The sequence below is a fragment of the Kryptolebias marmoratus genome, linkage group LG13 (assembly GCF_001649575.2).
Source record: "Kryptolebias marmoratus isolate JLee-2015 linkage group LG13, ASM164957v2, whole genome shotgun sequence".
NCBI lineage: Eukaryota > Metazoa > Chordata > Actinopteri > Cyprinodontiformes > Rivulidae > Kryptolebias > Kryptolebias marmoratus.
The window spans coordinates 16,133,422-16,146,349 of record NC_051442.1 but is presented as its reverse complement, the minus strand read 5'-3'; the positions used below and the strand labels follow the sequence as shown (position 1 = coordinate 16,146,349).

The 12,928-nt window shown below is 38.6% G+C and overlaps 1 protein-coding gene across 4 annotated transcripts in view; it reads left to right on the top strand.

The window, feature by feature from the left end:
* ar (androgen receptor) overlaps positions 1-12,928 on the top strand; it is a 38,249-nt gene that overhangs the window by 19,710 nt on the left and 5,611 nt on the right. For all 4 annotated transcript variants that reach the window (XM_025010424.2, XM_025010425.2, XM_037978881.1 and 1 more), the window contains 4 exon segments: positions 4,166-4,444; positions 8,138-8,282; positions 12,117-12,247; positions 12,333-12,484. In XM_025010424.2, coding sequence (XP_024866192.1) covers positions 4,166-4,444; positions 8,138-8,282; positions 12,117-12,247; positions 12,333-12,484 — 707 coding nt within the window.

Genomic DNA, 12,928 nt, shown 5'->3' with positions numbered 1-12,928 from the left:
TGATAGTTTTTCCACACATACAATGCGAAAAGAACTCATGTCATTTACTAAACAGCTGCTTAGCCTTAAGACATTCACTTATCAGTGAGGCTTATTAAAAAAGAAAAAGGCTTCCTTTGCTTTGAAGCATGAAGATTGAGCTCAGGAAGAGTTGAAAAATGTCATGTGGTCTGATGGTTCTAGATTTACTTTGCCTCTGGCTGGTGTGGGTGTGTCGGGGAAAGATGAGCGGCAGACACATCCATCACAGTTCAGAAGTGATGTACGGCCAAGAATCAAAGTCAAGCTGACTACCTACATGTTGTGAGTTCACTTATGGGTTCTCCTCTCGTGTGCCATCAGTGGCGCTTCCAGAATAATTGGCCAGATAGGGGCCAGTCTTAACCCCGTCGTGTCACACCAAAACCAAAAGCCAGAATAGAATTTCAGGAGATTTGTGATGTTGTTATTTGCAAGTTTTTTTTACAAAAAAATGGCAATGCAGGAGATAGGGAGTCTCCTTTTAAAATACATAGGTCTAGTTTTTTTTATTTATTTAATAGTGTTGGTATTACTTATTAAGAATGGAGCAGTTGATATTGACAAAAATCCATATAACCTCCTGAGTCCTTGAATCCTAATTCAGGACATCAGTGTTTTATTCTGTTCAACTTCCACAACAGTGTCAGAAGTGATCAGGTTTGTGAAAGAAGCTTCAGGGAATCTGAGACATTATTCTAAAACATGGACTGGCCTCCACGAAGGTCTGACTTTAATCCCTTTTTGAGATGAACTGAAGAAGTCTTTACGAAGTGGTCCAACTCTTAATATCAGTATAAGTCTGGATGGAAAGAAAGATTTAAGGGATGATTTTGATCTGTTGAAGTTCAGGTGTGTTGAAAGGTTATGAACAACCAGCAGCATCTAGCTGTAACTCTTCTAGGACACTTCTAATATTACTAATATTTTTGTCAGAATAACCGTGTGATGTAAAACTGACGGTGATAAATTAGTGTTTGCAAGAAATGCTCTAAAAGTTTATGGATCGCGGTTGTTTTAATGTGGCAGCGGTTTACTTTGGAAGTGCTCAGATCACATCAGCAATGATTTGTCCAAGGCAAAAAACAACTTTTATTGTTGATATTTCATGACATTTCAGGCAAACACTAAACCTTTGCATTGCTGTCACATTTGTAATAATATGACATCTCTGGCAGAATCAACCCCAGGCTGATCCCAAATGTTGAGGGTTTTTTTTGGGTTTTTTTTGGTGAATTACATTTATTTGTTAAGGTTCACATCCTGCAATCCAATGTTCCAAACATCTCATACTTTTAATTGTGGCCTTTAAGGACACAATTATATTAAAGCCCACTAATAGCTTTAAAATGATTGAATCCTATTTTATTTGACAGAAACCTTTCTGAGTGGAAGAGTCCCATCTGATGGAAAAGCTTACAGTCATCACGAGTCACTGCGAATGATGAAGAGCTGTAAAAAGATTGAATTCATCAATACATTTGAAAGCCTATTTGCTATGTATTTTAATATTTTTCTTTTTGCATTAAACATGCATTTAGGCCTTAAAAAACAAACAAACAACAACAAAAAAAGCGCTGTTTGTTTTTCTTTCTATCTTGAGCTGTAACGAATCTGCAATTTCTTTCCAAAACTCTAATCTACAGCAGCTGCTCCACATGGAAACCTGCACTTATGAACTAAATTGAAGAAAATTCCTTAATTTAAAGAAGCAGGCTGTCATGCGCTCCAGAATGCGGAGCAATACAAACACAGTGGAGTAAATATATCCTGCTGAGAAACTGCCAAACATGGTTTCGTTTTGACGAGCAGTCTTTTACTGGTTGTCAGTTTTCTTTTTGAAAGTTAAAACTGCTAACGTTGAAGCGTCGGATCAAAATGAACTGAGAACAACAACACAACAGCATAATACAAACGGTTACTATGTGCTGAGGGCATCGTGAAACAGACACTCCTGTTGTTTTGCTATTTATAAATATAATTTGAAAAAAAAAAAAAATGGAAGAAGCATAACCGGATGATCTAATTCTTCAACAATGGGTCTGTTGTAGCTGTAAGATGAAAAATGAAAAAGCCAAATTATCAAAATAAGAGGCGACAAACTATTTCACCAATAAAAAGGAAACCAACAGTAGAAAATAACTTTTAATTGCCATGCAATTGCCTCAGGCAATATTTCTGAAAAATGTCTCATTAAAGCTGCAGCCGGGCTCCTCCGTTCGGTTTGATAAATATTGAACTCCTTGTTTTAGACACGACTTTAAGTCGCTCTCAAAAGTTGCGCAGTCGAAAAGAAAATTGCAGATTATATAAGATTTCCATTTTCATCCCTGATCTGATAACAAACATTTCAAGTACAAACCGTTAATTAAAACTCTTCTTGGGATTCTGGGTTCAGGCGCCTGATCTTTGCAGAGCAGAGTGTAAATAGGTTAGGTCGAACTAACCTCCAGATCTCTATATTTGAGATGAAGCCATCATAAACAGACGGAGACACTCAAAAAGACTCGTACAAACACACAGATTTAGCCTAAAAGAGTTAATCCGGCACCGAGAGTTGGTCTAGGCTGACCAGAGAACCGAGTTTTGGTGTCAGCATCACTGTTTGTAGCTGAAATGTCCAGTGAAGGAACTGCAAAGTGATCTATTACGCGCTCATTTTCCAGCAAAATCAGATTGCACACATTCAACTTCCCACCCATTTTCTGCTCATTTCGGATCGTCATCTTCTGTGTCCTTACCGTGCTCGTCACGATTATAATCAACGTCTTTATCACATCTGCCTTCTTGGGAGGCTTGATTACGTTTAAAAAGAAAGAATCCTCACAAAGATCTGTTAAATCTTTTCCTTTATAAAAGCTTTTTGTGTGTAATATGTGGCTTTGCAGATGTCACTTCACTCTCACTTGGGTGTCCGGGCTCATGGATGTCATTACCTCATTATTTCTACAATGAAAATTGCGTTCCTGTAAGGGTAAGCTGGAGCACTGTGTCTGACAGGCTGACGGAAAGGAAAAGATGGAAGGCAGATCTGATAAAACCTTTTTTAAATCACCCTTCACTTACAGCCTCGCAGACGGGCTGGTACCAGGTACAGTTTGCCCAAAAGTCAGATAAAAATACAAACTGAGCAGCTCGGCCGAACAAATAACTTTATGATGGTGTAAGAACATACTGCTCTTTTTAGTTTGTGATTAGTGACACATTCATGATCATCAAAGTCATTTAACTGGAGGAAACATAATTGACTTGACATATTTGATTAAAATAAACTCATTTTGCAGATGTTTTCCTGATGGTATCATGTTGACAAGAAGCCAAGATTTCTTTGTCTAAGAGATAAACTGCTTGGCCAAAAATAAAGAGGCAAACATTTGATATTGTCTGAAATTTTCTTGGGCTGTTTAAGGCGTTGGTTATGGAATTCACTGTTGCATCGTTAAAATACTAAAAATCTATCTAGCATCTTAAAGTGATAGTTCGTTTCTTTTAAATTGGAGTTCACTGGAAACCTTATGTAGAATTAAACTCTGAATAAATCGACAAGTCAATGGCTAGTCCAAAAATAAGGTGAATTCCAGCCAAATTCTCCTAAAGATGTCTTAGTGGTTAATGCAAACTCTGTTTTAAAAACCTTTACACCACTGTCAGTTTTACGTTACATGGTTATTCACATAGAAATATTATAAAATTATTATAATATTCCTTCAAGAGGTGCTACAGCTAGCTGCTACCTCTGTTTGCACTTGTTAGTAACCATGCATTTCTATCTAAGTAACCATGTAATGTGAAATTGACATAAAATACTTAAATATTTTGAGATTGCTTTTGTCCTATAAGAGCTTCAATCTGCTTTAGCCTTGGTCACACTCAAACTAGTCATTAACCCGTCAGTCTGTTCAGAAGTAAACTGTTTCTGCAAACTAAAGTCTTTCACAGAGCTATCTACCACAGGTAAGATATTAACTATGTATAACTTTTCCACAGAACCCCACTTCAAAACTGCCAAAATATCTCTTTAAAAGATGTAGGGAATCTGTAACTCTGAAAGCAAATAACGACAAACAGCATTCACTATTGTTGTTATTAGAATTGTACCTTTTTAACACAGAAAGGATCACATTGTTTTCCTTGTTTCCGCTTACAGCACGCAAGCTAAAGAAGATTGGACAACAGAAAAACCCAGAGGAGGATCATTCTGTTCACGAACCAGCAGACGTGCCCCACAACATTTCTCCTAAGGCGGGTCCGAACTTTAACTCCCAGCTGGTTTTCCTCAACATCCTGGAGTCCATTGAGCCCGAGGTGGTGAATGCAGGACACGACTGCGGCCAGCCAGACTCTGCTGCCGGCCTGCTCACCAGCCTGAATGAGCTGGGAGAGAGACAACTGGTCAAAGTGGTCAAATGGGCAAAGGGGCTGCCAGGTAGGGCACAAAAAGGTATTTTCTATACAACTACAAATTATTTTGAATTCAGTCTTATGCTGGATTTAGACTCAAGAGATGCAAGAGGTAAATATGCACTAGCTTTAGACTTGCAATATTTGTATTTTTGGCAAGTTGGGAGCAACAGAAATAGATACATCGACATACAGTAACACGGTCTGAACTGGAACCAACAGAAGCCCTGGAGGCCAAAACTACCAATCCTATGACAACCGCGCATATCACAACTAACCACGAGACTCCCAAAACAAAAACAGTCTGAAATCTAAACAGGAACGAGATCCTCAGAAGTCTGAAGAGGTGAGTTCTCCTCCTCTCAGTCGGCGAGATATTGATGCTGTCAGATGCACAAAGATGTTCCAAAGGAGCATAAGCCTAAGGCTGAACTTCTTTTGATCAGATTCAGGTTCTCAGAATATACCTAACACTCAGTTAGTGAGTGTAGTTGAGGAACCAAGTCCTTTCACAGACTCAGGAGCTGACTCTGTGTGATGGTTCACAGACCCACCCCCAGAAACTGAAAATCTGAACCAATCTTGTGCAGTTTTGGTTGTACAGCTGGATTCAGAGGCCCACTCCTCGTCCGAGGAAGATTCTGCGGTCCGACATGCTGGCAGGCCAAGGCCTTTACCATCTACATGCTTTTTTCCAACCAGCCATGCTGTCCTGGGCCTCCGCTCCAGATCCACGTGTCTTTCAGTATGCAACGCTAGCTCCGAAAACATGCTGATCCCCAAGGCTTTGCCTTTGGGCTGGCTCATCAAATCTGGTAGCTTTTCGCTCCAATGACTGGACAGAAAAAATAAAAAATAAACTAGAAAACTCACCCACAAACTCATGCCATGATGGACAGAACCTTCTACCTATCACAGATAATCACTGATAATCACTGATAATCTTTCTCCAGTAGTGCACCAAGTCAAAATCACCAAAGGACAGAAAGAACCACATTTCAAATGGGTTCACAGAATCCAAATCAAACTTCACGAAGCTTTCACCAAACTCACTGATAACAATCATCACACAAACTAGTCATCCAAACAAATAGAACTAAAAAACATTATGGTTAAACTTTAGTTTCTTTAAATTAGCCTATTAGACACAGACTGCTTAAACATAGACAAGTACTAGAGCTTTAATTAAGAAAACTTTAAAGTTACAACTAGACTGTTCCAGAAATCAACTGAAATAACAAACTAACTTAACCCTCCCGTAGCCTTTGGGTCAAATTGACCCAAAGTTACAAAGGCCTCTGTACTTCTCTCTCTTTTGAAGGCTTCAGGACCACTAGTTACCAGTGGGTGTGAGCCATCTGACCCATCAGTTGCTGGTGGGGGTGGAAAGGAACTAACCTTCATGCTAACATTAACATCACCAATCTACGTGATCCCTAACCTTGTTGTGCTCCAATTCATGACAAGATTGTTGAGCCTAGACCGAAAACACACACACACTTTACGCAGAGATTAGATTTGTTCTTTGAATTGTGAAATTTTTTGAGATATGATGAAAAATTAATGTTGACGGTTAATGTGTTCATTTATCCATCCATCCATCCATCCATCCATCCATCCATCCATCCTTACCTGCCTCTCCTTTCCGGGTCGCAGGGAGCTGGTGTCGATCTCTAACAGTCACTGTGCGAAAGGGCAGGGGACACCCTGGACAGATCACAAGTCCATCACAGCGACACATGGAGACAATTAACCAGTCACACCTAGGGACAATTTAGAGTTACTAATGAACCTAACATGCATGTTTTTGGTCTGTGGGAGGAAACCAGAGTACCTGGACATGAGCGCAGGGAGAACATGTAAACTCCACCTAGAAAGGCCCCAGGTCGGGAAGCGATCCTACAATCTTCTTCTGCACCAAAACCCGTTACATATTTCCCTGATTTGTGTATTTAAATTATTCAGTGTCTGTTTCAGCAACCTAAGAGAAATCATTAATTTTACCTAATTTAATGACGTGTTTAATATTTGGTTTGTGTCAGACTTCCTGTTATCGTCCTGCTGAGCACAGAACTATAATCTTATGACTGTACAGCAACATTTCTACCACATGACTTACTCCTTTCATCAGTTGCTAGTGTTTCCCAGCAGGAAGAAAACTTATTAAAGACTAGTTGACTGTTTTGGCTTGCTGTCCATTTTCAACACAGCCATTATTACTATCTTATTACCAACAGGTTATTTGAGTCCAGTCTTATTGAGTTTAACACATAACATAATCCCTTGGAGCTGTGAGTCATTTTAAGAGTATTTTAGCAACATGTTTTCTCATAATACATAAGGATATATCATTATAATAAATGACAGCATGATGAAATAAAATTGTAAAACAAAGTGGACACAACTCCCTCTGGAGTTTTTTTTCCTAAAGTTGATTAGTTGTGGCAGCCATTTTAAGTTAGGTTGACTCAAAAAGTTAATCAGTTGTTCATCCAGGGATTATTTTCTGAGAGTGCCAATAACGTCTGTCTTATGGTGCTGGAGATATTTCACTAACAGGCAGACAAACAAACACACACACAGACAGAAGTATAAACATTATTGCCCCCTTTATGCTTTTCAGGGTGATAAAAATGGGAAAATCCTGCACAGAGCTGCAGATTGAGGTGATAAATGCTGCGTATTTGTTACTGTTTACCTCCCAAAATTTACAAGTAATTAATGGGTTGGAGTACAAATTTACAGTATCAAAATAAAGATTTAAAACAAAATAGTAACATGTATTTTATGGTGCTTTAATTCAAAAACAGAAATGCAACTACTATTACTGCAGCTTATATAATAATACATTCCCTATAATAATTTTATTACACCTATAACATCAATCAAGAATATTACTTTAACATTATATAATAATTAGCATTTAATTTAGTTTTTTATTTCAATTTTAATGCACAGAAACAAAGTGAGAGAGCATCAGTTATTTCATCAGTTGTTTTCATACTTAAAACTCAAAGTAATGGGATTTAATATTGATTCAATATTTGGTAAAACAGAGTTTCACCAGACTGTTTTAAAAGATAATGTGATATTTTTTAAACAAATACACACAAAACTAGTTTTCTCTTCTTCCCTTTGGTTTTCTGGAGTTTCTCTCTCTCTCTCTATTTGGTCTGTGTTCATTTCCAAATGAAAAAAACTCATTACGAGTGATCCTTCACAAGTTTTTAGATAATTCACGTTGTAAAACATCCAGTGGTGACAGTTTTATCGGTCAGAGATGCCACCTGCTGGCACCAGCAACATCTAAAACTAAAAAGTAAGAAATGCTTTTAAAAGAAAAAGAAAAATCTGGGTCCTAAAAGTCATTCCTGGAGAAAATTCTTGCAATATTTTAAAATAATATGTAAAAAGAATCTGTCCAAAAATAAGTATTTATTTAAAAGTTCTTTTGAAAGAGATGTTACAAAAACATATTGTTGTCTTTAAAATAAAACAAACACAAATCTCTTTGCAGAGTACGGTGGTGCAGTTTTCTTGGTTTTTTGGTCAAAAATGTTTTGTTTAATCTCAGTCCGGTGGGTCTGTTCAGTTAGATTTTTATTTCTGACTACCTTCTGACAGAACTACATTATGTGCTGTGTTCAACACTGATTCAACAGTTCAAAATGTACGCCGTAGTAGGAGAAAATGTTTGATTCTTCTTGTTTCTCTTTAGGTTTTAGAAACTTGCACGTGGATGACCAGATGACTGTCATCCAGCAGTCGTGGATGGGGGTGATGGTGTTTGCGCTGATATGGAGGTCCTATAAGAACGTCAACGGCAGGATGCTTTACTTTGCCCCGGACCTCGTCTTTAACGAGTATGTACACTTCTGTGGGTTTGTTTTTTAAAATTTGACATTAGCAGGTCACTATTAGAGGCCGCTTGTTGTGTTTAGTCTGAGCTCCGTTTCACTCTATAATTTAATTTTCTATTCATGCACAAACACAAGAACATCTGCATGTTGAAGAGGATTTTTCTAACTACCATTTTTGCCCTTTCTAGGTGTTCTTTTGCTTCAAAGTTTAAAGTTAGGAACATTTTCCCGCAGGCAGACTCCGTTGGCTGTATGCGGTTAGACTAATTCAGGTCTGAAAATCCCAGACAGTAAGGGTGAGGTCTGAGGAATATTAATAATCACGACAACTGGATTTCTTACCAGCTCCGCCATATGTCAACAAAATTCCATAACTGGAGTTGTTTTAAAACTGTCCATTACCGTTTTGTCATTATGTCCTGAAATATGTGTGCTGCTGTAACCACAGTAATAATAAAATGAGACTAATTGAGCCAAATAACAGCAAACATGACACCTCAGGAAGTGTTTGAATGGAAAATCTGGTGTCTCATTTAGTTTGATTTTAACAGATAATTTCCAGAGTTGAGTAAGCAATTTTTATTTAAGGATTTCTACTTCTTTCTATTTGAGCACTAAAGTATTTTACCGGGACAAACCAACACAAAGTCGTGTATAATTGTGAAGTGGAAGAAAACTGACGCATGGTTTTCAGATTTTTTACAAATTAAAATCTGAAAAGTGTGGCCTGTATTCAGCCCCCTTTACTCTGATACCCAGAGGAAAAAGTGCCCATTCACCCCCCACTGCCGCCATTTGAAATATATTATAATAGCAGCATTTCCAAATTAAGCTATTATAGCTCTGTCATATCTACCTGCTGAGAAAGACAAAATAATAAATAATGTGTAACTGGGTAGTATGCCGGTGTTGCTGTTCATCAGAATTTGAATCATTTTTAGGACACGATAAGTACTACATAAATTCTTCTTATGTCCTAAAATACAAACTTTATAACTTGAATTCAAACCAGGCGGTCTTACATTAAACTCTGAATCGTCACTGGGTGTGAGTGAGAGCGTGTATGGTTGTTTGTCTCCTTTGTCTCTGTGTGTCCCTGTGATGGACTGGAGACCTGTCCAGGACTGCTGGAGATAGATAGTGATGGGTGATGGGTAAAGGAACTGGATGGATGGTCTTACTTTAAAGTTTTTACATTAAACTAATCAAAAGTAGTTCAGAAATAATGAATTGAATGGAATTAGAAAAGAACAATTCATGACTCAAATAGATTTTTAATCCAGTGCAACATGTTTAAAAATCAATTTCATTATATAAAAAAAATAAACCTATTCATTTTTATTGAAACTGAAATTGTTTAGATGAAAGTAAGTAAAAATGGCATGCATAATAAAAAGACCACGCATTTTAATTTGTCTCACACCTCCCTGTCTGGCCTTTTTTTATTTGTTTGTGTCCACCTTGCCCTAAGCTTTTAGAAAAGGCCCGACCATTAAAAAAAATAAAATAAAAATTACAATTTGTGTTCGAGGAAATACAGAATTCTTTGTCCTTTCTCTAACTAGTGCAGCTTTTATCAGACAAATGGAGTTCAGATGCCAAACAGTTGTCTCCTTTAGATCGTGGGGGTCCCTCTGTGGGTCGTAAACCTCCAAGTGTATTTTGACAGCATGTTTTGCTATATTTAAAAGGTAAAAACCGTAGTCTTCAATGAATACAAATTATAATGGCAGTTCAGGCTGTTTTTTTTTGCCATTATGGCCTCGTTAAATTGGTTCAGAGATGTTTCTGCTTCAACCAGTAATAGTTGAGCTCACAAGTCTTACTGGTATTTTGTGGGTCGATTGCTGAAAATTTGGTAACCACTGATTTATAGAAGTACCAAGATTGTTTTTCATAGTCATAATTCTAATCATTTATTATTCTAAATTAATAGAGGATAAATACCAGTCCGTATGAGTTATTAATCTGGTAAGGGTCGGAAATTAAAGTGGGCAAAAGTGGCGATAGATTAAAAAAAATCAAACTAATTTCTAACCTGCTGTGCTGCCTACAGGTTTCACTGCAGGTGCAAAACTTTGCTATCTAAATGCAGGAACAAAAACGGTCCTGCCTCTCCAAATGTTACTCTCCAATTCGCCTGACTTGTAGGGTTTTTTTTTAAATGCAAAAAAAATTTTAAATGTCAACAATAAGCCCAAATGCCTTACATGTAAAAGTTGCGCTCACGCTTTTAAAACCAGCGAAAAACGGAAATGTCACTTTTGGAAAAAGTGCTCGCAATAACAAAACCATTTCTGCTTTTAATTTCACCTTAAACAGTTCAGGGAAATGTTTGGTTTGACTTTCCTGTTTTCCACCCAGTTTCACTGTGAGCGTAGCATCAGCGCTGGGTTTAATGACTGAAGGTAAATCGACGTAACTGTAAATCAGACTGCTGTTCGGTGACTGACACGACACCATGTAGCTTACAGTGACCACAGCGGGTCCAGTCAGTTGTAAATAAAAACAATCAGAGTTAATTAAACTCAAGAGAAAGTCAGCACACTGCATCCTTGGCATCCACCCTGTTGGACTGCGTTCAGACTGCCAGACTCATTCAGATAAACGGTGGTCTGAGTGAAGACGTTTTTAGTGCTCGTCGAGGCTGTTCGGACCTTTATTTGGTCCTATCAAACGCAATCCGATAGCTAAGAAGAGCTTCAAATACCAGGTGTGAACCAAGTCTGTGAGCAAAGTGAATTACTACCATCTTTTTTAAAAAAAAACATTTATTTGACTTTTATAAACCTTTACTCTGTCATACATTACACTTTTTCTGCAGAAATAAGATTATTTCCTGCAGGGAGAGCCTCTGGCTGCAGAGGAAGTGCTACAGCCAGCTGCTTCCGCTGCTCTTAGTGTTTGCACATCACCATGGGATTCTATGTAAAGAACTGTGGGTTATAAGGTGTTACCACGACGTTCTACAAACTTGTGCAGTCCACTTTGGTCTTAGTTCAGTTTAAACTACTTCCTCTTCATCTCAGACTTTCCAAACTGAGGTTGTTTATGGAGTCAAGTCAAGTCAAATTTATTTATATACAGAGTCAAAACATACATAACAACATCTAAAATATGAGCAGGGATAATCTAAATAAAATCTAAGATAATCTAAATGAAATCAAAAGCTATCTACGACAGGTAAGATATTAACTGTTCATAACCTTTACACAAAAAAAAACTTCAAAATGACTGAACTTAAGACATTTCATTGTTTTACATTAGTACGTATTTAGGTTTTCCCTGCTGACTCAACTCCTGCTCAGTAAGTCTGTAATACCAGGATTTCTCCCTCACCTGTGTTATAGACTCATTCACACACAAATTGGAAACTTTGCATTCCAGAGAGACGGAGGAAATTCAGCTCCCGACTGCTCGGACCTGCTTCATTTCTTTTCCATCTGCACAACTTAGGAGTGTGAATAAATTAGAGCCGATCAGGTTCGTAATAATGACTTCGTGTGAGCAGGGAGAGCAGACCACGGTGATGATGGTGTCTTCTGTTCAGCGCTGAGGTGTGAGCGTCGAATCGGCTGCAATTTCTCCTTCACTTAAGCTGTTATGATAGAAGATGGGGTTTGTCGTGGGACAGACTCTTCTTTAACATCTGGGCCCAGATGTCAGGGATCATACAGCAGAAGTTTCTATTGCTCTAATGGGATTCAGAGTCAGTGTCCCTGGATTTAACCTCTGACCTCCTGTCTCTGCCAGTAGTAATTCATTACTGAGTAAATGTCTTCGGCTCGTGGAAGTGGAGCATTCCCATTAGCTCCCGTCTCTCATTTCCATCCGCAGACACCGGATGCACGTCTCCACCATGTATGAGCACTGCATGCGGATGAGGCATCTTTCCCAGGAGTTTGTGCTGCTGCAGATCACTCAGGAGGAGTTCCTCTGCATGAAGGCCCTGCTGCTCTTCAGCATCAGTGAGTACGGTCCAGACAGCTCAGAAACCCCCAGGTGGACTTGTACCCTAAAGCCTGTTGTTGTTTTTTTTCTGCTGGTGTGCAGTTCCCGTTGAGGGCTTGAAAAGCCAGAAGTACTTCGATGAGCTGCGCCTGACCTACATCAATGAACTGGACCGTCTCATCAATTATCAAATGACAACAAACTGCCCCCAGAGGTTCTACCAGCTCACGCGCCTCCTGGACTCCCTGCAGATGGTGAGGCACGCAGCTCCTGACCCGCTCAGGTTTAGTGTCGTTAGATAAACGTGGCTATATCTTTGACAGGAAACAAAAAGGTGTCCATGATTAAAGGCCAAGCACTGTTTGACGCCTGCAGGCTTTCGTGCAGGAGATTTAAACTGAGATCATCTCGTGTTAATAAATGGTGGAGCTGTAGTCGTTTTGGTCAAACCTTGAAGATAACATCATGGAATGTCATGCTCAGAGTTTAGACGTACATCCATGGATGACTTTCTTAGAGCTTCATTAACATGTGTCCAGTGGTTCATGTGACATAGTGTCAGGATTTTTTTTCTTTTTTGTTATCTTCTGTGTTTGAGTTTCACGTCTGATCCTTGCGTTTCATATTAATATATATTATTGTACAGTTTCGCTCCTCGTTCCATTACTCACGCTCCCTCAGTAGTTTTCCATGTCAGC